At 44.0% G+C, this 27,654-nt stretch overlaps 2 protein-coding genes across 3 annotated transcripts in view; both read left to right on the top strand.

Moving 5' to 3' along the window:
- ccdc120a (coiled-coil domain containing 120a) overlaps positions 1-20,464 on the top strand; it is an 84,097-nt gene extending 63,633 nt beyond the window's left edge. The window contains exons 9-11 of the mRNA XM_064922003.1: positions 1,379-1,459; positions 2,217-3,182; positions 11,165-20,464. Coding sequence (XP_064778075.1) covers positions 1,379-1,459; positions 2,217-3,182; positions 11,165-11,267 — 1,150 coding nt within the window. The 3' untranslated portion in view covers positions 11,268-20,464. The remainder of the gene's footprint in view (positions 1-1,378; positions 1,460-2,216; positions 3,183-11,164) is intronic.
- Positions 20,465-22,138: 1,674 nt separating this feature from the next.
- Positions 22,139-27,654, top strand: part of abcd1 (ATP-binding cassette, sub-family D (ALD), member 1) — a 29,996-nt gene continuing 24,480 nt past the window's right edge. Inside the window, exons 1-4 of one of the 2 annotated variants that reach the window (XM_064921998.1) lie at positions 22,139-23,290; positions 23,520-23,749; positions 25,710-25,892; positions 26,097-26,228. In XM_064921998.1, the coding sequence (XP_064778070.1) occupies positions 22,897-23,290; positions 23,520-23,749; positions 25,710-25,892; positions 26,097-26,228 (939 nt within the window). In that variant the 5' untranslated portion in view covers positions 22,139-22,896. The remainder of the gene's footprint in view (positions 23,291-23,519; positions 23,750-25,709; positions 25,893-26,096; positions 26,229-27,654) is intronic. The other variant, XM_064921999.1, reaches the window with a different exon arrangement.

Genomic DNA, 27,654 nt, shown 5'->3' with positions numbered 1-27,654 from the left:
GTCTCCTACAGAATCTATGGCCCAGTTTCATACATTCTAACCAGGAAGAGCGATGTTGTCTCCTACAGATTCTATGGCCCAGTTTCATACATTCTAACCAGGAAGAGCGATGTTGTCTCCTACAGATTCTATGGCCCAGTTTCATACATTCTAACCAGGAAGAGCGATGTTGTCTCCTACAGATTCTATGGCCCAGTTTCATACATTCTAACCAGGAAGAGCGATGTTGTCTCCTACAGATTCTATGGCCCAGTTTCATACATTCTTACCAGGAAGAGCGATGTTGTCTCCTACAGATTCTATGGCCCAGTTTCATACATTCTAACCAGGAAGAGCGATGTTGTCTCCTACAGATTCTATGGCCCAGTTTCATACATTCTAACCAGGAAGAGCGATGTTGTCTCCTACAGATTCTATGGTCCAGTTTCATACATTCTAACCAGGAAGAGCGATGTTGTCTCCTACAGATTCTATGGCCCAGTTTCATACATTCTAACCAGGAAGAGCGATGTTGTCTCCTACAGATTCTATGGCCCAGTTTCATACATTCTAACCAGGAAGAGCGATGTTGTCTCCTACAGATTCTATGGCCCAGTTTCATACATTCTAACCAGGAAGAGCGATGTTGTCTCCTACAGAATCTATGGCCCAGTTTCATACATTCTAACCAGGAAGAGCGATGTTGTCTCCTACAGATTCTATGGCCCAGTTTCATACATTCTAACCAGGAAGAGCGATGTTGTCTCCTACAGATTCTATGGCCCAGTTTCATACATTCTAACCAGGAAGAGCGATGTTGTCTCCTACAGATTCTATGGTTCAGTTTCATACATTCTAACCAGGAAGAGCGATGTTGTATCCTACAGATTCTATGGCCCAGTTTCATACATTCTAACCAGGAAGAGCGATGTTGTCTCCTACAGATTCTATGGCCCAGTTTCATACATTCTAACCAGGAAGAGCGATGTTGTCTCCTACAGATTCTATGGCCCAGTTTCATACATTCTAACCAGGAAGAGCGATGTTGTCTCCTACAGATTCTATGGTCCAGTTGCATACATTCTAACCAGGAAGAGCGATGTTGTCTCCTACAGATTCTATGGTTCAGTTTCATACATTCTAACCAGGAAGAGCGATGTTGTCTCCTACAGATTCTATGGCCCAGTTTCATACATTCTAACCAGGAAGAGCGATGTTGTCTCCTACAGATTCTATGGCCCAGTTTCATACATTCTAACCAGGAAGAGCGATGTTGTCTCCTACAGATTCTATGGCCCAGTTTCATACATTCTAACTTCCTAGATATGTCCTGTCTTGAGACTGTGGTATGTTGTAGTCCTAATGCAGAGTCTTGCTGTGTGTGTTGTACTCTTCCCAGAAGCAATATGGAGGGGAGGAGTGTACCTACCACACCCCTCCTCGCTCGGAACGGACCAACAGGTGTCCACAACCACATCAGGTGAGCTGAAGTCTTAAACTGTACAACTAACCCTAAACCAACAGGTGTCCACAACCACATCAGGTGAGCTGAAGTCTTAAACTGTACAACTAACCCTAAACCAACAGGTGTTCACAACCACATCAGGTGAGCTGAAGTCTTAGGCCTAGATTCAATCAGATTAAGCATTAACCCGGTAACAGCAAACGCGTAGCAGGCGTTTTGGAAATGTCTGAGATGGAACTGTGTTGGAGCCGTCAAAACGGTCAGCCGCTGCTCTTGTGATCATTGTCACACGAAGCCACACCCGCCCGTCTCAAGTTAGAAGTTCCCGAGCAAGAAAGTGTGTGCCATTTAGAAATAATTACGCTCAAATTGAAAAAAATAATTCAACTAAATATTGAGGATTTCTATCAGCCTAATCGAGGTGTAGATCACATCCGCACGGGCTTTCTGTTACTGTGACAATGGCAATGCCCACTTTAGGTGCAATGGCGGGAGCCACTTGTGGATTTGACAGCTCTTAACACATTTCCATCTCCGATATCCGCTGTGCAGATGTCAGCTGAAGGAGATCTGATTAAATAGAGTCCTTAATTTATAAAACTAACCCTCACCCACTAGTGTCCAAAATCACTTCAAGTGAGCTGCTGTATACACACACTGGAGCTATAAGTCTGGATCTCAGGAAGGATTCTTCTTCTTTTTGTTCTCCTCCTCCCTGTTTTTCTTTTTCAATGGTTTAAATATATTTTTTTTTATCTCTTTCCTTTTCCAGGTCAGCTATATCCACAGTGACTACTACCAAGCAGTGGTCAGACAATCCAGAGGTGACCCAGGTGGTTCCTCATCAGTCTCAGGTCAGCGGCCACTCCCCTGGCCCCTCCTCTGGCCCCCCGTCAGGGTCCTATGAGCAGGGAGGAGGAGGGGGAGGCGGAGTTTACAGTGATATCCTGATGGACTATGTATGGGGGAAGCAGCAGCAGCAGAGACAGGTCCAACAGGTCCATGGCAATGGAAAGTTCCCTTCCTCCGTTCCTGTACCTCCTCCTTCTCACTTCAACGGCTACCCCCACCCCCAGGGACATCTCCCAGGGCCCCAGCACGTCTCTGGGGGCCCACCAGCCTACTCCAGCCCCCTGATGCTCCGGGGGAAACTTGGAGAGCCACGCCGGGTCAAGGTAACCCGTACCAAGTCCTGTGGTCCATTCATCCCTCTCCAGCACCACCAGAATGAGGTACTCCACTTCTCCTCTTACACCTCCACCTCTTCTGACCCTCCTCTTCCTCCCACCTCCTCCTCCTCCTCGACCGGGACCTCCACAGCTGCCCTGTACCCCCACCAGGGGTCTGGGGTTGAGTCCCAAAAGCACCAGCATGGGTCTGGATCGGGACCCGGTCTCAATCTCAACCTCAACCACAACCACCAGCTCGGACCACCCCAGTACTCTGACTCCGTCACCCCGGACGACCCCATCCGCAGCCTGCACAAGGCCCTGGCTCTGGAGGGCCTGAGGGACTGGTACCTGAGGAACAGCCTGGGTGGAGTGGCGGTGGGGGGGAAGGTACAGGGGCAGGACAACAGGGGGTCCCCCAGGAGGCGGACCACAAACTCCCTGCACGGGTCACACCCTCAGCATCTCCCACACCAGCCCCAGATCTACCAGGGAGACCGAGACAGAGACTACCCTCCCTGCCACCTGCCACAGTCCCAGACCTTCCACGGGCATCCACTACATGGCAGGTAGGTGTGGTTGGTATGTACAGTATGCTATGTCTGAGTGGTTGTTGTAAGTCAGTGTGTACGCTCTAATGTTCTGTCTCTCTGTTGTCGTCCTCCGTTTGCTGCCAGAGGTACTTTATTACAATAGTAAGTCATAAATATTATATTAATATTATTGACATTTAACATTTTTATTATTATTATTATTTTTAGGATTTTTCATTTCCTTTATTTATCTCACACTCTCTTTTCCATTCGCCGAGTGGACAGGGCGGTCAGGGAAATGAAAGGCGGGAGGGTTTTGCATCTTCGTCAACGACAAATAGTGTGCTGACTCGACCCATTGTTCACCTGTCTTGGAATATCTGATGGTCAAATGCTGACCCGTCCCCCGGGGGACTTTTCATCTGTTATCGTTTCTGTTGTATACACTCCACCTCAGGACAACAAATATAACAAGCTAGGCACTTAAGCAAATGTACGAGACTATAAACAAGCAGGAAAACTTACATCCGGAGGCTGCCATTTCTTGTCGCCGGCGATTTTAATTCTGCGTCATTTAGACACGTGATGCCCAACTACCATCAACACGTGTCCTTCACCACTAGGGGCAGTAAAGTCTTAGACCACTGTTACCCGACAAGGCCCTCCCTCGTGCACCATTCGGCAAATCAGATCCTGACTATATACTCATGCTTCCTGTTTACAAGCAGAAGTTCAAACAGGAAGTACCCGTGACACACTCAGTTGAGAAATGGTCATCAGAATCACAGATTCTGGAATATGTTCCAGATAACATCGACGAGCTAACCACCTCCATCACCGGTTTCATAAGGAAATGCATCGGAGACGTTGTCCTACGATGAAGTTTTGTTGCTTCCCCAATCAAAAGCCCTGGATTAACACAGAGGTTGGAGCTAAACTAAAGGCCAGGGCTACCACACACAGAGCTACCATAGACAACCCTGAGGATACCACACACAGAGCTACCGTAGACAACCCTGAGGATACCACACACAGAGCTACCGTAGACAACCCTGAGGATACCACACACAGAGCTACCGTAGACAACCCTGAGGATACGGCTGAGGACAGGAACAAGTACCAGAGGTCCCTCTACGACCTCCTCAGAGTCATCAAATGAGCAAAAGGACAATATAGGAACAAGGTGGAATCATATTATACAGGCTACGATGCAGAGGTCAGAGGTTACAGTCCATTACGGATTAGAAAGGAAAGCCGTGACCTACCCAACGACGCCTCTCTTCCAGATGAACTCAATGCATTTCATGCACGCGTCGACAATAACAACACCGTACTGTGAGTGACGGCCCTCACCGACCCAGAGGACCAGGGGGATCACGCTCTCCGAGGCCAACTTGAGTAAGGTCTTTTAATCAGGTCAACACTTGCTGGGCTGGACGGTATTCCAGAGCATGTCCTCAGAGCACATCACCTCCATCATCCAAGCCACTTTAGACCCACTCCGCCCCAACATAGAATGTCGCAACCTCACTTGCACTCCACACTGCCCTCACCCATGCTAGATAAGAGGAATACCTATGTGAGAATGCTGTTCATTGACTACAGCTCAGCATTTAACACCATTGTCCCCTCCAAGCGTCTCACCAAGCTAAGGACCCTGTGACTGAACAGCTGCATCTGCAACTGGATCCTGGACTTCCTGACGGGCTGACCCCAGGTGGTGAGGGTAGGTAACAACCCATCCGCCATGCTGACCCTCGACACTGGAGTCCCCCAGGGGTGCGTGCTTTGTCCCCTCCTGTACTCCCTGTTCACCCACGACTGGCTGGCCACGCACTACTCCCAACACCATCATCAACTTTGCTGACGACCAAACAGTGGTTGGTCCTTATCAAAAGCGAACGACGAGACAGCCCACAGGGAGGGGGTAAGTGACCTGGCAGTGTAAGTTACCTGGAACTCACACACACAGTTGTGAAGAAAGAGGGACTCTTCCCCCTCAGGAAGTTGAAAATGTTTGGCATGGGCCCTCCAAATCCTCAAAAACTTCTACAGCTGCACCATTGAGAACATCTTGACTTGCTGCATCACTGCTTGGTATGGCAACAGCATCGCCCTCGATGGCATGGTGCTACAGAAGGTGGTGCAGATAGCCCAGTACATCACTGGGGCCGAGCCCACTGACATCCAGGACTTCTATGTCAGACGGGTGTGAAACAAAGTCCCGGAAAATCATTAGACTCCAGCGACCCAAGACATAGACTGTTCTCTCTGCTTCCGCACGGCAATCGGTACTGGAGCATCAAGTCTGACACCAACAGGCTCCTGAACAGCTTCTATCCCCAAACCATAAGACCGCTAAATAGCTAACAAAATGGCTACACCGACTATCTGAGATGACCTTTTGTATTTTATGAAATGTTTTTTTAATCAAAGTTGATGTTCTGATAGATACGGATTCTGCGACACGGTTAGCTTTTTTCAGCTGGTACCGCAAGTTTGTGCCCCAGATTTCTGCTAAAACAGCACAACGGTTAGCGGTTACGCCGAGGAACTGAAGTAAAACTACAACATTATCTTGAACATCCTTGTTGGGCACAGGGAAGAAAATAATAATCTCTGTGTTATTGAAGGGATTTGGAACGTTACAGTCGCATCGCTGACCTTGACCAGTTTCCTGAAGAAACTTTTGCAAAGACAGGAATGTCTCCTTTTGTGACAATTTTGACTTACTGTGGGAGCAAACCAACACTCTTTAAAAGAGACTGGATTCCCCCAAACCGCAGCGGTTCCGGAATTATCTCCATCAACATAGTGAACTGCTGAAGAGACTGGATTCCCCCGAACCGCAGGGGTTCCGGAATTATCTCCATCAACATAGCGAACTGCTGAAGAGACTGACGGTGTGAGTTTGGCTCCAGTTCTCGACTAAGCTTTAACTTCCTGACTGATGTCTTGAGATGTTGCTTCAATATATCCACATAATTTTCCCACCTAATGATGCCATCTATTTTTTTAAGTGCACCAGTCCCTCCTGCAGCAAAACACCCCCACAACACGATGCTGCCACCTCCGTGCTTCACAGTTGGGATGGTGTTCTTCGGCTTTCAAGCCACCCCCTTTTTCCTTCAAACATAACGATGGTCATTATGGCCAAACACTTTTTTGTTTCATCAGACCAGAGGACATTTCTCCAAAAAGTACGATCTTTGTCCCCATGTGCTTTAAGAAACCGTAGTCTGGCTTTATTATGGCGGTTTTGGAGCAGTGGCTTCTTCCTTGCTGAGCGGCCTTTCAGGTTATGTTGATGTAGGACTTGTTTTACTGTGGATATAGATACTTTTGTACCCGTTTCATCCAGCATCTTCACAAGGTCCTTTGCTGTTGTTCTGGGATTGATTTGCACTTTTCACACCAAAGTACGTTCATCTCTAGGAGACAGAACGCGTCTCCTTCCTGACCGGTATGACGGCTGCGTGGTCCCATGGTGTTTATACTTGCATACTATTGTTTGTACAGATGAACGTGGTACCTTCAGGCGTTTGGAAATTGCTCCCAAGGATGAACCATACTTGTTGAGGTCTACAATGTTTTTTTCTTAGGTCTTGGCTGATTTATTTTGATTTTCCTATGATGTCAAGCAAAGAGGCACTGAATTTGAAGGTAGGCCTTGAAATACATCCACAGGTACTCAAATTATGTCATTGAAAATAAGAATTTGTTCTTATTAACTGACTTGCCTAGTTAAATAAAGGTTAAATGAGAACTTTCAAATCTCCATGGATAGAGGATGGAATTGAAAAACTGTATGGCTGAGAGGGATGAACCAAAGGGACAAGTAAGGACAAGCCACCTTGTACCGACAACCTGGATGGTAAATTGCTGAAGTTGGTAGCGGAATACTTTTTGCTACATCTTCAATTTAAGCCTAGAAGACGGTGTATACCCTCAGACTCGGAGGGGGGCAAAGGTCATTCCACTACCCAAGAAGCACCCTTTAATGGTTCAAACAGCCAACCAATCAGCTTGTTGTTGCTTAGCAAACTTTTGGAAAAACAAATTAAAAATGGACTGTCAGCATGCTTATAGAGAAGGGCAGTCAACATGTACTGCACTGACAAATAACTGATGATTGGTTGAAAGAAATTGATAATAATAAGATTGTGAGCCGTTTTGTTACATTTCAGTACAGCTTTTGATATTCTTGATCATAACCTATTGCTGAAAAAAAACATTTAATTTATTTTGTATTTCCAGCCTATGCCTCAGATAGTTATCTTTCTTAATATGGTTTTCTTTAATGGAAGCCTCTGTAATGCAAATTTGGTTGAGTGTGGTATACCGCAGGGCAGCCAGTTAGGGCCATTGTTGTTTTCTGTTTTTACTAATGGACCTCCACTGACCTTGAATAAAGCCTGTGCGTCTTTGTACGCCGATGACTCAACCGTATATATATGTCAGCTACGACAGTAAAATTTAAAACCTGTACTACTGCCCAGTTGTGTGGTCATGTGCGACAAAGAAGGACATAGGAAAATTGCAGTCCAGAACAGAGCAGCACATATTGCACGTAGGTGTACATGGATGGCGAGTGTCAGCATGTTAATCTCTCCTGGCACAAAGTTGAGGAGAGATTGACTGCATCATTATTGGTCTTTGTGCGAGGTGTTGATGGTACCAAACGGTCTGTTCAAGCAGTTGGCAACACAGTTCAGACACTCATCTGTACAACACAACACATTAAACCAGAAGTCTCTTCACAGTCCCCAGGAACAGAACAGAGGCTGGGAAACACAGTATTAAATAGAGCCATGACTAAATGGAACTCTGTCACCACAGATAGTTTAGTTGTTTTTTTTTTACCTGATAAAAAACACCTTTATGGCACAACGGGGACTGTGAAGAGACAGACATATTTTATAAATTATGTAGTGTTATGTATTGTATATTACGTAGGGTATATGGTATGCTGACCCTGTATATGGTATGCTGACCCTGTATATGGTATGCTGACCCTGTATACAGTGTGCTGACCCTGTATATGGTATGCTGACCCTGTATATGGTATGCTGACCCTGTATACAGTGTGCTGACCCTGTATATGGTATGCTGACCCTGTATATGGTATGCTGACCCTGTATATGGTATGCTGACCCTGTATATGGTATGCTGACCCTGTATATAGTATGCTGACCCTGTAGACAGTATGCTGACCCTGTAGACAGTATGCTGACCCTGTATATAGTATGCTGACCCTGTAGACAGTATGCTGACCCTGTAGACAGTATGCTGACCCTGTATATAGTATGCTGACCCTGTAGACAGTATGCTAACCCTGTATATAGTATGCTCACCCTGTATATAGTATGCTGACCCTGTAGACGGTATGCTGACCCTGTAGACAGTATGCTGACCCTGTATATAGTATGCTGACCCTGTAGACAGTATGCTGACCCTGTATATAGTATGCTGACCCTGTATATAGTATGCTGACCCTGTATATAGTATGCTGACCCTGTATATAGTATGCTGACCCTGTATATAGTATGCTGACCCTGTAGACAGTATGCTGACCCTGTAGACAGTATGCTGACCCTGTAGACAGTATGCTGACCCTGTAGACAGTATGCTGACCCTGTATATAGTATGCTGACCCTGTAGACAGTATGCTAACCCTGTATATAGTATGCTCACCCTGTATATAGTATGCTGACCCTGTATATGGTATGCTGACCCTGTATATAGTATGCTGACCCTGTAGACAGTATGCTGACCCTGTAGACAGTATGCTGACCCTGTATATAGTATGCTGACCCTGTATATAGTATGCTGACCCTGTAGACGGTATGCTGACCCTGTATATAGTATGCTGACCCTGTATACAGTATGCTGACCCTGTATATAGTATGCTGACCCTGTATATAGTATGCTGACCCTGTATACAGTATGCTGACCCTGTAGACAGTATGCTGACCCTGTATATAGTATGCTGACCCTGTAGACAGTATGCTGACCCTGTATATAGTATGCTGACCCTGTAGACAGTATGCTGACCCTGTATATGGTATGCTGACCCTGTAGACAGTATGCTGACCCTGTATATGGTATGCTGACCCTGTATATAGTATGCTGACCCTGTATATAGTATGCTGACCCTGTATATGGTATGCTGACCCTGTATATGGTATGCTGACCCTGTATATGGTATGCTGACCCTGTATATGGTATGCTGACCCTGTAGACAGTATGCTGACCCTGTATATGGTATGCTGACCCTGTATACAGTATGCTGACCCAGTATATAGCATTCTAATCCTGTATACAGTATGCTGACCCTGTATATGGTATGCTGACCCTGTATATAGTATGCTGACCCTGTATATACTATATAGTATGCTGACCCTGTAAAGAGTATACAGTATGCTGACCCAGTATACAGTGTGCTGACCCTGTAAAGTGTATATAGTATGCTGACCCTGTATGTAGTATGCTGACCCTGTATATAGTATGCTGACCCTGTTTATAGTATGCTGACCCTGTAGACAGTATGCTGACCCTGTTTATATAGTATGCTGACCCTGTAGACAGTATGCTGACCCTGTATATAGTATGCTGACCCTGTATATAGTATGCTGACCCTGTATACAGTATGCTCACCCTGTATATAGTACGCTGACCCTGTATATAGTATGCTGACCCTGTATACAGTATGCTCACCCTGTATATAGTATGCTGACCCTGTATATATATGCTGACCCTGTATATAGTATGCTGACCCTGTATATAGTATGCTGACCCTGTATATAGTATGCTGAACCTGTATATAGTATGCTGACCCTGTAGACAGTATGCTGACCCTGTATATGGTATGCTGACCCTGTATATGGTATGCTGACCCTGTATATAGTATGCTGACCCTGTTTATATAGTATGCTGACCCTGTAGACAGTATGCTGACCCTGTATATAGTATGCTGACCCTGTATATAGTATGCTGACCCTGTATATAGTATGCTGACCCTGTATATAGTATGCTGACCCTGTATATAGTATGCTGACCCTGTATACAGTATGCTCACCCTGTATATAGTATGCTCACCCTGTATATAGTATGCTGACCCTGTATATAGTATGCTGACCCTGTATATAGTATGCTGACCCTGTATACAGTATGCTCACCCTGTATATAGTATGCTCACCCTGTATATAGTATGCTGACCCTGTATATAGTATGCTGACCCTGTATATAGTATGCTGACCCTGTAGACAGTATGCTGACCCTGTAGACAGTATGCTGACCCTGTATATAGTATGCTCACCCTGTATATAGTATACTGACCCTGTATATAGTATGCTGACCCTGTATATAGTATGCTGTCCCTGTATATAGTATGCTGACCCTGTATATAGTATGCTGACCCTGTAGACAGTATGCTGACCCTGTATATAGTATGCTGACCCTGTATATAGTATGCTGTCCCTGTATATAGTATGCTGACCCTGTATATAGTATGCTGACCCTGTAGACAGTATGCTGACCCTGTATATAGTATGCTGACCCTGTATATAGTATGCTGACCCTGTATATAGTATGCTGACCCTGTATATAGTATGCTGACCCTGTATATAGTATGCTGACCCTGTATAAAGTATGCTGACCCTGTATATAGTATGCTGACCCTGTATATAGTATGCTGACCCTGTATATAGTATGCTGACCCTGTATACAGTATGCTGACCCTGTTTATATAGTATGCTGACCCTGTATATGGTATGCTGACCCTGTATATAGTACTGTATATAGTATGCTGACCCTGTAGACAGTATGCTGACCCTGTATACAGTAATCTTACTTTCTTGTGTTGTTCTTATTTGTATTTATTGTTTGTTGTTGTTCAACATTGTTGTTTTTAGTTCTACATTGATATTGATTAGTCCATTGTTGGGGTTTAGAGCTGAAAGACATTCCCCTGTACTTTTTCACGTGACATTGAAACTCTCTCTCCCTCTCTTTCTCAGGTCTCTGTATCAGGAGTCCTTCCCATCCCAGATGCAGGAGCTGACCCTGAAAGAACCAGGCACTGACAGAGGTGACCTGCCTACCCCGGGTACACTGGTCTAACAACAACAACAACAACAACAACAACAACAACAACAACAACAGAGGTGATCTGCCTACCCCGGGTACACTGGTCTAACAACAACAACAACAACAACAAACAGAGGTGATCTGCCTACCCCGGGTACACTGGTCTAACAACAACAACAACAACAACAACAAACAGAGGTGACCTGCCTACCCCGGGTACACTGGTCTAACAACAACAACAACAACAACAACAACAACAACAACAACAACATAGGTGATCTGCCTACCCCGGGTACACTGGTCTAACAACAACAACAACAACAACAGAGGTGACCTGCCTACCCCGGGTACACTAGTCTAACAACAACAACAACAACAACAACAACAACAACAAACAGAGGTGATCTGCCTACCCCGGGTACACTGGTCTAACAACAACAACAACAACAACAAACAGAGGTGACCTGCCTACCCCGGGTACACTGGTCTAACAACAACAACAACAACAACAAACAGAGGTGATCTGCCTACCCCGGGTACACTGGTCTAACAACAACAACAACAACAACAACAACAACAACAACAACAAACAGAGGTGACCTGCCTACCCCGGGTACACTGGTCTAACAACAGCAACAACAGAGGTGACCTGCCTACCCCGGGTACACTGGTCTAACAACAACAACAACAACAACAAACAGAGTTGACCTGCCTACCCCGGGTACACTGGTCTAACAACAACAACAACAACAAACAGAGGTGACCTGCCTACCCCGGGTACACTAGTCTAACAACAACAACAACAACAACAACAACAACAACAACAACAACAAACAGAGGTGATCTGCCTACCCCGGGTACACTGGTCTAACAACAACAACAACAACAACAAACAGAGGTGATCTGCCTACCCCGGGTACACTGGTCTAACAACAACAACAACAACAAACAGAGGTGATCTGCCTACCCCGGGTACACTGGTCTAACAACAACAACAACAACAACAACAACAACAACAAACAGAGGTGACCTGCCTACCCCGGGTACACTGGTCTAACAACAGCAACAACAGAGGTGACCTGCCTACCCCGGGTACACTGGTCTAACAACAACAACAACAACAACAACAAACAGAGTTGACCTGCCTACCCCGGGTACACTGGTCTAACAACAACAACAACAACAAACAGAGGTGATCTGCCTACCCCGGGTACACTGGTCTAACAACAACAACAACAACAAACAGAGGTGATCTGCCTACCCCGGGTACACTGGTCTCACAACAACAACAACAACAACAACAACAACAACAACAACAAACAGAGGTGACCTGCCTACCCCGGGTACACTGGTCTAACAACAGCAACAACAGAGGTGACCTGCCTACCCCGGGTACACTGGTCTAACAACAACAACAACAACAACAACAAACAGAGTTGACCTGCCTACCCCGGGTACACTGGTCTAACAACAACAACAACAACAAACAAACAGACAGACATGTTACTGACTGAATGATACACAGTCATATTGTAGAGCAACTTCATGGACCTGCATACAAAAAAGGAAAATATGAAGGACATTTATTTACACAATATTTTGTATTTTTTTTCTGCACATTTTTTTGTGGAGGGGGGGGGGAGAATGATAGAAGAATGTGCCATTCTTCTCGAACTCAAAAGAGAAGTTGTTGTTCCTCCTCCCCCCCCCTAAGGGAGCTTTTCTTCGCAGTGCATCATCAAAGTCGGATCATGCACTGCCTCTGAAGATCAATGACAAGGTGCTTGAAAGAGTCTAGCACTTCAAACAGTCTCTGGTAGACATATGGGCCAGCGGAACATTGCTGTAGTTTATACAACCGATCCAGGTGAAGGACGTTGAACAAGGTCATGGACAGTGTTACAGGTTCCTCAACTGTTACAGAAATACTGAATTTCTCTAAGTGAACCATGTTCATCATCATCATCATCGTCATCCACATACAATTCCAGGTCGTTAGTAGGGACGACAAATGGATAAGTTCCACACACATAACTAACCAAACAGAAAGCACACCCATACGTTGTCACACAGACCCTACAGTACAACGAATCAGGTTGGTTAGGGAATGGGAAAGAGATGTGTCTGTGTTAACTCCGATACACTGATCCGTCTCAGTCTACAGAGGGATCTGCAGTCTATAATCACATTTATATGACAGATAGACAAAACGAGGGGAGGGGGGGGGGGATTTTATGTCAGCGATGAGGTTTAGTCAGTTGTTTTGTCCACCAGAAACAATAACATAATACCAGCTCCCTCTAGCACACTGCTCTCTCAATAACACACAATAACCTGGACTCAGGGGTAGACGTAACATAGTGAAGGTAAATCCAGGACACTCCAATTAGTATGACATGTTAAGTTTCGTATGATATGTATACATTTTTGATGTCCGTCATCCATTTTGTATGATATGTTACGAATTGCAATTCGTACAATAGATTACGAATTTGCAAAGAAAATTCCAATTTGTTATGGGTAACATTAGCTGGGTGGCTAACGTTAATCTAGGCTAGGGGTTAGGAGTTAAAGGGTTAAGGTTAGGTAAAGGGTTAGCTAACATGCTAAGTAGTTGCTAAAATGCTAAAACTTTCGGTTTGCTAGATGTTCGTGTTATACGCCCACCTATCCACCCCGACCAACAACCCTACATTCGATTTTGCCTTAAAACCTCTACAGGATCGTGTGTGTCCCCCGCGGGACAGTTGAGCTAACGTAGGCTAATGCGATTAGCATGAGGTTGTAGGTAACAAGAAAATTTCCCAGGACATAGACATATCTGATGTTGGCAGAAAGCTTAATTTCTTGTTAATCTAACTGCACTGTCCAATTTACAGTAGCTATTAGAGTGAAATAATACCATGCTGTTGTTTGAGGAGAGTGCACAGTTATGAAGATTAAAATGTATTAATAAACCAATTAGGCACATTTGGGCAGTCTTGAGACAACATTTTGAAGAGAAATGCAATGGTTCATTGAATCAGTCTAAAACTTTGCACTGCTGCCATCTAGTGGGCAACATCTAAATTATGCCTAACCTGGAATAATACATTATGGCCTTTCTTTTGCATTTCAAAGATGGAACAAAACAAACGCATGTTTTTTTCTTTGTATTATCTTTTAAAAGATCTAATGTGTTATATTCTCCTACATTCCTTTCACATTTCCACAAACTTTGAAGTGTTTCCTTTCAAATGGTACCAATAATATGCATATTCCTGCTTTAGGGCCTGAGCTACAGGCAGTTAGATTCGGGTATGTCATCAGCCCGGAAATTGAAAAAGAAGGGTCTGATCCTTTTACTTTCTATCTCATGTAACCATACCAAACATTACATATCATACTAATTTGAGTGTCTCAGATTTACATTTACTATATTATGTCTAGTCTATGAGACCAGGCTGGACACAATACCAGCTCTCACCGGTCCTTGTAGGATGCTTCACATCATCAGGACGAACAACAGTCATGTTATATCCCTTTGGCTCCATTTCAAACACGAAGGGGTGTGTCGTTCCAGACTGCTGCTTGCACTAGTGTGCCAATAGGTGGCACCAAAGGGTGCTTATATTCTTTCCACAGCCCACCGAGCCCAGCCCACAGATAATGACAATGTCATAGATCACCTGTTCGTAATTTCTCTTCTCAGCTAATCCGACCTTTAACCCCAAACCAAAAAAAAAGGAGATGTGATCCGGGTGTTCTGCTGAATAAAAGAAGCACAATATTCTTATCTATGATGAGCAGCAGGATAGAGACACTTGGGTAAAGGAGGATAACTTAATTTTAAAAAATGTTGATCATTTAGCAGACACTCTTATCCAGAGCAATTTACAAGAGCAATTAGGGTTAAGTGCCTTGCTCAAGGGCACATCGACATAGCTGAAAAATATTTGGCTTGGATATTCGAACCAGCGACCTTTAGGCTACTGGTCCAATGCTCCTACTTGCTAGGATACCTGCTGCCCTATATAAAACCATGCAACCGACAGCTCAGATTCAGATATGCACCTTTATAAAGGCAATGTGGTAAACACTGCATAATGTCGTCTCAATCACAAATTACTTTTAAATGTTACAAGCGCTATAACGTGAATCTTTAAATTGACATCCTGTTCTATGAAACTCAAAACAACTGATTTTTTTTTTACAACATCATGTCTTTGTCCCATACTTCCTGCTGTTGTCGTGGAGACGTATGAAGGGAATGTGATCAGACTGGGAATATTTAGATTTTTTTTTACATTTTTAAATTTAAAATACAACATGCGGTCATTACTGCAAACATTCTATTATGTTTTTGTACTGCGTAGTTTTCCATGAATTGATATGAATTGAACCATGAGACCAGCCAGATTAAATATGAAATCAGGTATTGACCATCCTCAGACCAAAACACTGGACTGGATGAATGGATAAGTATTGCTGGTAAATCGACCTTCATCCATAGCATCAAATCTATGCTGTCTTCTTGACTTTTTCCTGTTTTCCTGTCCATGTCCATCATAATTCAGTCAGGTATAAATCAAGTCACTGTAGCCTGTGAGCCAGTCTGTTTAGCCTGGGAGCCAGTCTGTTTAGCCCGGGAGCCAGTCTGTTTAGCCTGGGAGCCAGTCTGTTTAGCCCGGGAGCCAGTCTGTTTAGCCCGGGAGCCAGTCTGTTTAGCCTGGGAGCCAGTCTGTTGAGCCTGGGAGCCAGTCTGTTTAGCCTAGGAGCCAGTCTGTTTAGCCTAGGAGCCAGTCTGTTTAGCCCGGGAGCCAGTCTGTTTAGCCCGAGAGCCAGTCTGTTTAGCCTGGGAGCCAGTCTGTTTAGCCTGGGAGCCAGTCTGTTTAGCCTGGGAGCCAGTCTGTTGAGCCTGGGAGCCAGTCTGTTTAGCCCGGGAGCCAGTCTGTTTAGCCCGGGAGCCAGTCTGTTTAGCCTGGGAGCCAGTCTGTTTAGCCTGGGAGCCAGTCTGATTCTGCTCTCCTGCCAACTCTTAATGGAATTGTCATGCCAAACATTTTCATGTTCAGCCAATGACAAGTCGGCAAAATCATAAACAGATCTGGTACCAGGCTAAACTCAATTTAATCGACCCTGTCAACATTCCCATAAACCATAGACAGCAATACATACATTTCTGTTTAGTATTTTCCTGAAAATATCCAATATTGCTTTCCATGCTGTATTCTCATCTATGCCTAGACACTTTTCTAAAAGAGATATTGTGCTATACAGTAGCTACTAAAGCAATCAATCTTTGTTCAAGGACTTAAGAGAGGACCCCATTCAGGTAAAATATATATATATATATATATATGGTATTGTGACATACACCAGTTGCAACTAAATTCTGTCTGGATTTCTGTGAAACTGAACTAAATTCAGTCTGGATTTCCAGGCTAGGCTGAATTTTATTCTCTTTTATTCCTCTTTTGCCAAATGCTGCCATGCTTGTCTCCAGACTAACTAAAAATAGCTTTTCTGCTTCCTCCATTTTGTATTTACAACCAAGCTGCATGACAACAACAATCAATTCAAACTTTTTTTGACAAAGCAAACCAATATTTCCCTCAGGTTAAATGATCAATGGGAGTAGTTGTTTAATTATGTTAATGTCCCTACTGTAGTTGAGCACAATTTTTTTTTATATTTTTAAATTGCACTTCTCTTGAAAAATTCTATGGATTATTACTGTGAAAGATTCAGAGTTCCTTCAGTAGAACTTCTTGTGACGTGATGCTTTCAACTTCTTGACCAAATAGCTGTGATATGAGCAGCTTCCAGCGTGTGGTTTGTGTTACATGTGACATGTTGTGACACAGGCACACAACAGTTGTCTGTATAAATCAACAACGATGACATTTGACTTCATAATGGTGATGATGTCCAGTTGAACCCGTTTGTGATGTGGTCCAGCTTCTCAGTGATGGGTACTGAACATTAAACACCAACACCTGTGTAAAGTCCTCTTGAAAGACATGCGCAGTCGTTGACTACGTCGAATCTAAACATTTGAATGGGAGTGAAGACTTGTTTTCTAACGGGCTTTCTCTGAGAAGGCACCTCTATGTTAATCAGACAATACCAAATGTTCTGTAAACACGAGAGGCTGGGAGGACGTCACAACATCAGCAGGCTACAGAATCCCACCATGTCACAGATACATTATCAGAGTGCTCAGCGTACCTCTAGTCTGACATCAATCACCGTCAACAGATATAAGTTGATTACATAACATACAGCATTGAGTCTAGTGTCCCACATAGAACAGACGAGAGTCCCACGTAGAACAGACGAGAGTCCCACGTAGAACCGACGAGAGTCCCACGTAGAACAGACGAGAGTCCCACATAGAACAGACGAGAGTCCCACGTAGAACAGACGAAAGTCCCACGTAGAACCGACGAGAGTCCCACGTAGAACCGACGAGAGTCCCACGTAGAACCGACGAGAGTCCCACGTAGAACAGACGAGAGTCCCACGTAGAACAGACGAGAGTCCCACGTAGAACAGACGAGAGTCCCACGTAGAACAGACGAGAGTCCCACGTAGAACAGACGAGAGTCCCACGTAGAACAGAAATCATGTGTATTACAGAAAGGAAAAACATACAGTACATTCGTAAAGTATTCAGACCCTTTGACTTTTTCAACATTTTGTTACGTTACAGCCTTATTCTAAAATGGATGAAATAAAAATAAATCCTCATCAATCTACACGAAATACTCCAAAGCAAAGCAAAGCAAAAACAGGTTTTTAGAAATGTTTGCAAATTTATAAAAACAAAAATGCCTTATTTACATAAGTATTCAGACCCTTTGCTATGAGACTTGAAATTGAGCTCAGGTGCATCCTGTTTCCGTTGATCATCCTTGAGATGTTTCTACAACTTGATTGGAGTCCACCTGTGGTAAATTCAACTGATTGGACATGATTTGGAAAGGCACACACCTGTCTATATAAGGTCCCAGAGTTGACAGTGCATGTCAGAACAAAAACCAAGCCATGAGGTCCAAGGAATTGTCTGTAGAGCTATAAGACAGGATTGTGTCGAGGCACAGATCTTGGGAAGGGTACCACATTTGTATTGCAGCATTGAAGATCCCCAACAACACAGTGTTTGGAAACACAAAGATTCTTCCTAGAGCTGGCCGCCCGGCCAAACTGAGCAATCGGGGGAGAAGGGCCTTGGTCAGGAAGGTGACCAAGAACCCAATGGTCACTCTGACAGAGCTCCAGAGTTCCTCTGTGGAGATAGGAGAATCTTCCAGAAGGACAACCATCTCTGCAGCACTACACCAATCAGGCCTTTATGGTAGAGTGGCCAGACAGAAGCCACTCCTCAGTAAAAAGTCACATGACAGCCCGCTTGGAGTTTGCCAAAAGACTCTCAGAACATGAGGAACAAGATTCTCTGGTCTGATGAAACCAAGACTGAACTCTTTGGCCTGAATGCCAAGCGTCACGTCTGGAGGAAACCTGGCACCATCCCTACAGTGAAGTATGATGGTGGCAACATCAAGCTGTAGGGATGTTTTTCAGAGGCAGGGACTGAGAGACTAGTCAGGATAGAGGGAAGCTGAACAAAGCAAAGTACAGAGAGATTATTGATGAAAACCTGCTCCAGAGCGCTCAAAACCTCAGACTCTAAGCACATTATAATCCATTTTAGAACGCTGTATAGTTACAAAACGCGCATTGTTGTATGTTCTTTCCGCAAACTGTCATAGACATGAAGCACCCAGCTTCTATCCAATCAAATCAACATTGAACCACCCTGGTTAGACACTATTGGCTCAAGAAGCCAAACGTAACACAATATCTGCCAATTAAAATATTTTGTCTTTCCCGTTCACCCTCTGAATGACACACATACACAATCCATGTCTCAATTATCCCAAGGCTTAAAAATCCTTCTTTAACCCGTCTCCTCCCCTTCATCTACGCTGATTGATGTGGAGTTAACAAGTGACATCAGTAAGGGATCATAGCTTTCACCTGGAGATTCAACTGGTCAGTCTATGTCATGGAAAGAGCTTAATGTTTTGTACACTCAGTGTATATAATGATTATATGTATCAATTGGGTGATGATTGTTTTATAAACTCTGCCATGATGTGTTGTAGCTGTAGGCCTAACAGCACAAACATCACTAGACCGACACATTCCTCTCTTGCTAGATGCAGAATTAAAGGGGAATTACACAAAAAATACTCTATTTTGCAAGGGGGGGGGGTTCCAGACTTCAAAAATGATGTTCTGATGTGATTGAAGCATTGACATGGACCCAGATCTTCGTTGTATCTCTATGAATCATTGTAATATTGATCAGAAGAAGAAAAAAAACTCCCAAACCAGGAAAAATGAAAATGGAGAAAACTGAATTCAGGAAAATACTAAATATAGTTTAATAGGGTCCCCTCATTGGAGTCGTTTATTAACCATGACTTTACCAGGTGTGTTGACAGAAAGCACATCTGTTGTACACCAAGGACCCAGGGAAGAGTTGCAGGGGAGATATGAGAAGAATGTGCCTATTTTGAAAGCAATAAAAAAAAAAGAGTAGCTTGCGAAATGTTTAATTTGTTTTATTTTTTAAAGTAGCTCTCATGTTAGAGAAGGTTCTAGACTGTTTTATTATGGCAATGCAATTTCCTCCCTTGTTTTCTTTCCTTGAGGTTGTAAATTACATTATCCTCCTCATATCTACTTGGATTATTATGGACCATAATGAGGAGGAAGCCAAGGGAACTGCTTTCATTTCTAAATTACTCTTTCGTTCATTTTAGCAACAAGGACTGGAGGCAAAACATGTATTTGACCTACGAGGAGGATAAAGATGTCTCTTCAACTTCTACTTTTCTTCTTCTGTGGTTGTGACTATGGACTTCTTCTTCTGTGGTTGTGACTATGGACTTCTTCTTCTGTGGTTGTGACTATGGACTTCTTCTTCTGTGGTTGTGACTATGGACTTCTTCTTCTGTGGTTGTGACTATGGACTTTTTGATGGACTTTATGAATTGTTATTTTGCATAGCAATGAATGCACCCTGTAAAAAAAAGATATGAAGCTTTTTATATCTTTGTCATTTTTTGGCCATTTGTACTGCTTTTTATCTGATCTCACATAACTTTCTGAATTATTCATATGATTCAAATGAATTATTCATATGATTCAAATGACAAATAAATGTTTCTTGTATGAATGCTGTAAATGCTGTTTTTATTAAAGTGATTGTTAACTGCAGCATTCTGACTGAGTGGTCTGGTAGCCGACCACACGATCTGTTAACTGCATTGTGAGTGGTTTCTTTTTGTTCATAGGGAGAGTGGAGGCACTAGCTGATGATACCTACATAAGAACGCCATAACACAGTACATTTAAAGTCAGATACTATTTCCATTGTGGTCCCTATTGTTATTATTATTGTTAACATAGATACATATACTGTTAGGCCTACAATGATACATTACATAGACATATACAGTTACACTCATGATACACTAGCTCAGGTGGCGGCGCGGTTAAACACTGCTTCCCATTCATTTCAATGGAAGGAAAGCGGTGAGAAGCGGACAGGGCGGTGTGAAGGTGGCGTGGGAGGCGGTGAAAATGTACACTTTTCTCGGCGGGCGATGACCGATCATATCGAATGGTTTCCATGACGAATTCGACCTAAGGCTTGGAGACTTTGTTCAAGCAAAGATGGCTGACAAAAAAATACTAAGGATGGAAGCAAATGTTAGTAATTATAATGTCATAATAAATCATGCAAAAAAATTGTACAGTTGACAGGCATATGTAGATGGAACAGTGTAACTGTAGACCGTCCCCTCGCCCATACCCGGGCGCGCGAACCAGGGACCCTCTGCACACATAAACAACTGACACCCACGAAGCATCGTTACCCATCGCTCCACAAAAGCAGCGGCCCTTGCAGAGCAAGTGACGTCACCGATTGAAACGCTATTTAGCGTGCACCACCGTTAACTTTGTTAGCCGTTTCACATCCGTTACATAGAGACAAACGATTATGCATTTTTTTATCACAAGGTTAATTTACAAAAATGCCTACGGATGTGAAGCTAGCTATCTAGCCGATCTGTGTATGGACCCAAACATTTGATATACACATTAGTTCAGAACCGAGCTATGAACCTCAGCTATCATAGCCAGTTGTATCAACTTCAAAACAGCCCGAATGACATTAATGAAGCCTATCGATTGAGTAGAATATTATATAACTTTATGCCAAGGATGCAAGTCGAATATACATGTAGTTATTACCAAGCATGAGATCCCCACATTGTAGCCTGTACATTTAATGTATTCACTGATCATGTACTCTACCTTGGCAAATAAAGTGCTGTTCAGGTATGAAAACTCTGAGGAGGGCCTGGTCTGGTTGAGTTGAAAAATACCTGCCTTAGTTTAGTTTATTCATTGATACAAGGATACTCATGAGCAGGATATCAGAAGTACATGTGAACGGATATGAGCTACTAGCATGTAAACATGGTCATTGTTAGAGAGGCCACTAGAGTATCTGGCCAATATAATGGATCATCTGTTGCTGCACAGATTACTGGCTGGAGCAGCTCCATCCCCTCAGGTCCCCAGATCTGTGCAGTGCTCTGAGGGAATTTGAATGACTGACTGATTTTTGTTTTTAGTAATATGTTTTTCGGGATGTTTGAGGAAGTTAAAAGTGATGTTTTAATTTTTTTTTTACCCTTTTTCAATTATGGATTCCCCGTTTTTTGTTTTCCTGTAGCCAGTAGTGGGCGGCAATACTCCTTTTCAGGGTTGTAGTCTGCCCTAAAACCCCACCGAAGAAGAAGAAGATCTGAGCCAATCACGGAGTTATACATAAGCGGTACCAATCAATCCATTATATCATAGAAGAAGAGGAGTCCATGTTGAATAAGACTTTTGCATCTGATACAAGACATTGTCAAACATTACTAGAGCATTTTGACTGTCGAAGTCGGGGGTTGTTTTACCCCCAGAAGGTCACCTTCCTAGCTAGCTAGCTACTACTGGACGGGTAACGTTATCCAGCCAGTGATATGGAAGTTGGGGACAGACAAAAAGTTTCAGCGAAAGTTAGCATGCTGTCTAAGTAGCTTAGCAAGTGTTTTATTCCCCCCCTTCATTTCAGTGAGTGTTGTTCGTCTGTAAATACCTCTCGTATGAGTATATGGATATAATATATAGCTAGATGTCAACGTTACCGCTATGTTATTAGAGAGCACGTTTCGTCTCTATCACGGCTTTCTAGCTTTCCTGGTTGTTAACCGAAGTAACCTAGCTAGCTAAGGTTAGCGAGCAGTAGCACTGCGTATGCGATGGCTTGTCTCGGCATTTCTGTGTCGCTTGAAAGAGGTTGGTTCATAGTTGCTTTAACTGGCTAAGTGAATGTTATAGTTGATTGCATTTTTGTTATGCTTGCAACGTTAATGTAAAATCGCCAACTATAATTGAATAGGCAGCAAGAAGCACTTTGTTTAAAAGTTATAAAAAGGTTGTAGTTATACAGAAGAGAGGTCATCGTGGGATTAACGTTAACAGGTGTTTCAGTTGGGAGAGATCAGCTGTATTTGGCTTTATTAAAGCCGCTTGCTAACCAGCCTTCACAATGTTGGTAATGTATGAAAAGCTTCCCGAGCAACTCAAGAAAACCTCCCATGCCAGAAAAGCAGTTATCCTTCTCGTCGCTGCCTATGGAATCAAGAAACTCTACCCCTACTTATGGGCTAAACTCAGGAAGAATGTCGGGGGTACACCGCTCCCAGTCCCCCCCATAAGCTCTAACGGGGTGCTACTGGAGGGGTCAGAGAAACGAGGAAAGAAGAAAAGTAGTAACTCGCCGGCTGTGAACCAGGAGTTTCTGAAGAGGCTAAGTCACCTGCTTCGTGTCCTGTTTCCCCAGCTGTTCTGTAAGGAGTTGGGTCTGCTGGGGTTCCACTCCCTGGCTCTCATCTCCAGAACCTTCCTCTCCATCTACGTGGCCAACCTGGACGGCATGATAGGTAGGTAGGACAGACATTGAATGTTGCTGGTTCAATTGACCAGTCTGGGTCGATGAACTGGCAACCCGGCAGGTGGCTGCTTTCAGATTCCAGGTACTATGCTCTTGCTGTTGTGCTCTTGAGCAAGGCACTTAACTGTGTTGTCTGAGGCTGTTGGGAGCAGAGCAAAAGTAGAATATCCGTCTTTGCAGATTGGTGTACTAAATACACTTCTATCCTCCTCTTACAGTGAAGACCATTGTGAAGAAGGACCCCCAGGCGTTTATGTGGGAGTTGACAAAATGGCTGCTCATTGCTGTCCCGGCCACCTTTGTGAACAGCGCTATCCGTTACCTAGAGGGACAGCTGGCACTGGCCTTCCGCACGCGCTTGGTAACCCACGCCTATAAGCTCTACTTCAGCAACCAAACATACTACCGCGTCAGCAACATGGACGGACGCCTCGCCAACCCGGACCAGGTGTGTGTATGTGGGGGGTGCGTGTGCAGGGCCGGCTCTAGCCTTTTCGGGGGCCCTATGAAAGATTTGGTTGCGGGAAAAACATTTTAGTGTACGTTTTTTAAAGTTCATTTACAGCAATTCTACACATTTTGACACTGGGAGAGAATGTTGCAGTTTTAAACTGGAGTTCTACATGGAGTTCTACATATTTTGCCATGTGGTGGAGGGAAATGTAGCAATTTATAACACATTTCATGCAATCCTACTTAATTTGCTATAGGGCAAAGATTTTATTGTTGAATTTTTAAAGCAAATTTCCTGCAATTTTGCCATGACTAATACCTTGTTAATGATATCTGAATGAGAGTGACTAACTAAATCAATGGGAACCCCCTAAAGGTCAGGGCCCCTGGGCACGTTCCCTGTGTCATGTAAAAAATCTTACCAGTGTGAAATAGTTTCCCATCGTTCTGATTGTGTTGTGATTGACGTCATGTTGTAAAACAAAATTCACTGTGTGAAAAATGTTCCCTTGTCAATAATTGCACGTGTGGATGGCTGAGCTCCTGCAGATGTTTCTCACACCCCCTCGCCCTTGATTTAGCAAGCTGACTGGCGTAATTAAGCTGTAAACTGGTCAGATGGCTTTAACTTGTGTGTGTATAGCTAGCTAGCTAACTGGCCTAATTAAGCTGTAAAGCCATCTCAACCAGTTTAACTTGTGTGTATAGCTAGCTAGCTAGCTTGTTAAAAAAAAGAGCTGTCATTCGAAAAAGTAGCGCCCAAGTCTTTGCAATCGCAAATAATCTCTCACCTAAACCCTTCAGCACTTGGTGACATGATCATTGATGCTTGACTGCCTTCTGACCTTTACAAATAATGTCCATAAAGTCATGTAGGTTATACCCACACTCTCTGCCAGCTGTTGGCCAGAGCGCATCAGCTATTACCAGACTCGCTAAAAAAACGTGTCTTTTTTGTTTGAGAATCATCAGTGTAAAATGCGATTGGAAACACATTGACTTTGTGTTGTGTACTTTAACCCCTTTCTCTCCCTAATTTCATGATATCCAATTAGTAGTTAGTCTGGTCTCATTGCTGCAACTCCCATACGGACTCGGGAGAGGTGAAGGTCGAGACCCGTGCGTCCTTCGAAACACGACCCTACATGCCGCACTGCTTCTTGACACAACGCCGCTTAACACGCAAGCCAGCCGCACCAATGTGTCGGCGGAAACTCCGTACACCTGGCGACCTTGTCTGTGTGCATTGTGCCCGGCCCACCACGGGAGTCGCTAGAGCGCGATGGGACAAGAACATCCCTGCCGGGCAAACCTTCCTAACTCAGACGGCGCTGGGCCAATTATGCGCCACCCAGTGGGTCTTCCGGTCATGGCCGGCTGCGACAGAGCCTGGACTCGAACCAGGACCTCTAGTGGCACAGCTAGCACTGTGATGCAGAGCCTTAGCCCCCCCCGAGACGGAGCCCTGAGGCCCCCCCCCCCCCGAGACGGAGATGACATGGCAAGCTAATTGGATGGACACCTAGCTAGTGACTGACATGGCAAGAGAAACTGCTGACAAACAACCAAATGTAGAGCTTGTACCTTGTGTATTCTGCTTTTCTAACTCTCAACATTTGAGACCCCGACTGAGTTCCTAACGGAAACCCTAAACCTAATCAGGGAGTCCCCTTTTTAAAATGGTTTTATTTTATTTTGTTAGTCACTCATTGATATCATTAACAGAACTGGAGCTAACTTGGATTTTTTTTTTTTTAATTGCACATTTTGTATTCTAACTCAACAGTAAGTTGACACCCTGACCGGAGTTCCTAGCAGCTTATGGCCTAAGCCGGTCCGTGTCTCATATCTGTCTGTCCCTCCAGTCTTTCTCAAGGGGTTAAGTTATAAAACAAAATACAAAATTGTTCTGCTCCCATCAATATAATGAACAATGTCATATTCTTCTCCTCCAGTCTCTGACAGAAGACATGGTGATGTTTGCTGGATCTGTGGCCCATCTGTACTCCAACCTGACCAAGCCGTGTCTGGACGTGGTGGTGACCTGTTATACCCTCCTCAGGACAGCGGAGTCGAAAGGAGCCAACACCACCTGGCCCTCCGTCATCGCCGGCGTGGTCGTGGCAATCACCGCCAAGGTGTCATGTGCTTTTTTTATTTATTTTATTTAGACTTTAGCCTTTTTTTATATTTGGTTTATTTGGATTTTTCAGCTTTTTTTTTTGACAAACCCAATTTTTTTTTACATGATTTCCACAGATAGTAGTACAGTGTTTTCTCTCACCCACTTTGTGTTATTACTTTGGGTGTTTTTTTTGATGCAAATATCTTTTGTCACTAAGGTCCTGAGGATGTTCTCGCCGCGGTTCGGTAAGCTAGTGGTGGAAGAAGCCCGGAGGAAAGGAGAGTTGAGGTACATGCACTCGCGCATCATCGCCAACTCGGAGGAGATCGCCTTCTACGGAGGACACAAGGTAACTGTCACACCTGGGCAAATGCAGACACACCTAGTGAATATACTGTCTTCTACGGAGGACACAAGGTAAACATGACCGTTGACCGTTCTGTCAATGTCAGAATGCTCAAAGTTCAGAGATATTATGTCAGGTGAAAGGGAAAAAGACTGCCAGGTGTAATCAGTCTGCCCGGGGGCACAGAGGTCTAAGGCCCTGCATCTCAGTGCCAGCGGCGTCACTACAGACACCCTGGTTCGAATCCAGGCTGTATCACAACCGGCCGCGATTGGGGAGTCCCATAGGGGCGGCGCACAATTGGCCCAGCGTCGTCCGGGTTTGGCCGGGGGTAGGCAGTCATTGTAAATAAGAATTTGTTCTTAACTGACTTGCCTAGTTAAATAAATAAAACATCTGACTATCTCTGCCTTTCATAGAGGCTCTGGGATTCTGTAGGTGTGATCAGACTGATGCCTCTCATAATGTTCCGCTTGAAGAAATAATGAAAGGAAGGAGACTGTCAGGCATTCCAGATGTTGCATTGAGTGAAAACACTTTCATTTTATGATGTTCATAATGTTCTCGTCTGTGTGAAGAGAACCCTCTTTACTGTGTTCGGGTGGTCAGGCCAGGAGTCAGCGGGAGGGTGGTGTGTGTCAAAATAAATCTTAATTTCTTGTTAATCCAGCCGCTGTGTCAGATTTCAAAAAAGCTTTATGGTGAAAGCAAACCATGCGATTATCTGAGCCCCCGCATACAAAAGCATGAAACATATTTCAACCAGACAGCCACTGATGCAGACCTTTGGAACATCTACATTTTTAAGTATAATAAATCCATTTAATTTAGCCGACATCTTCACAATAAATCCATAATTTATTTTAGAAAGGCATAGAGGAACTTATAATAATAATAATAATATCCCATTTAGCAGACGCTTTTGTCCAAAGCGACTTACAAGTCGGCTGGGGCCACTACTTTCACATATGGGTGGTCCCAGCGGGAATCGAACCCACGACGCTTGGCGTTGCAAGCGCCATGCTCTACCGACTGAGCCACACAGGACTATGAAGAAAACGTAGTCTATTTCAGAAGAACAGAATAGCATACTCTTGAGTTGTCCTTAGGTTAGGACCGGCTCTGGATATGGGTTTGGGCTTCACTAGTTCATTTAGCAGACAAGATTGGCTTAGAATTCCGTGGCATTATTTTATAGTATGAAGAATACAACTGAACAAGTAGAAAGGTTATTTCCTCCACTATTTTGAGGGAGTGTTGCACATGCAGCTATTCTGTGTTAAGCAGTTAACAAAGAAACAAACTCCTATATGCTTCATTTAGAGTAATGTAACTTTTCTATAAGCATGATTTGAAAAAAGTAGCTCAGTCTCGGGGGGGCCCTCAGGGCTCTTTTTGCGCAGGCTGTTCACACTTCATCAGTCTCTCA

This window comes from Oncorhynchus masou, chromosome 18 (assembly GCF_036934945.1).
Source record: "Oncorhynchus masou masou isolate Uvic2021 chromosome 18, UVic_Omas_1.1, whole genome shotgun sequence".
In the NCBI taxonomy this organism is placed as follows: Eukaryota; Metazoa; Chordata; class Actinopteri; order Salmoniformes; family Salmonidae; genus Oncorhynchus; species Oncorhynchus masou.
This window is presented reverse-complemented; position numbering and strand designations above follow the sequence as displayed.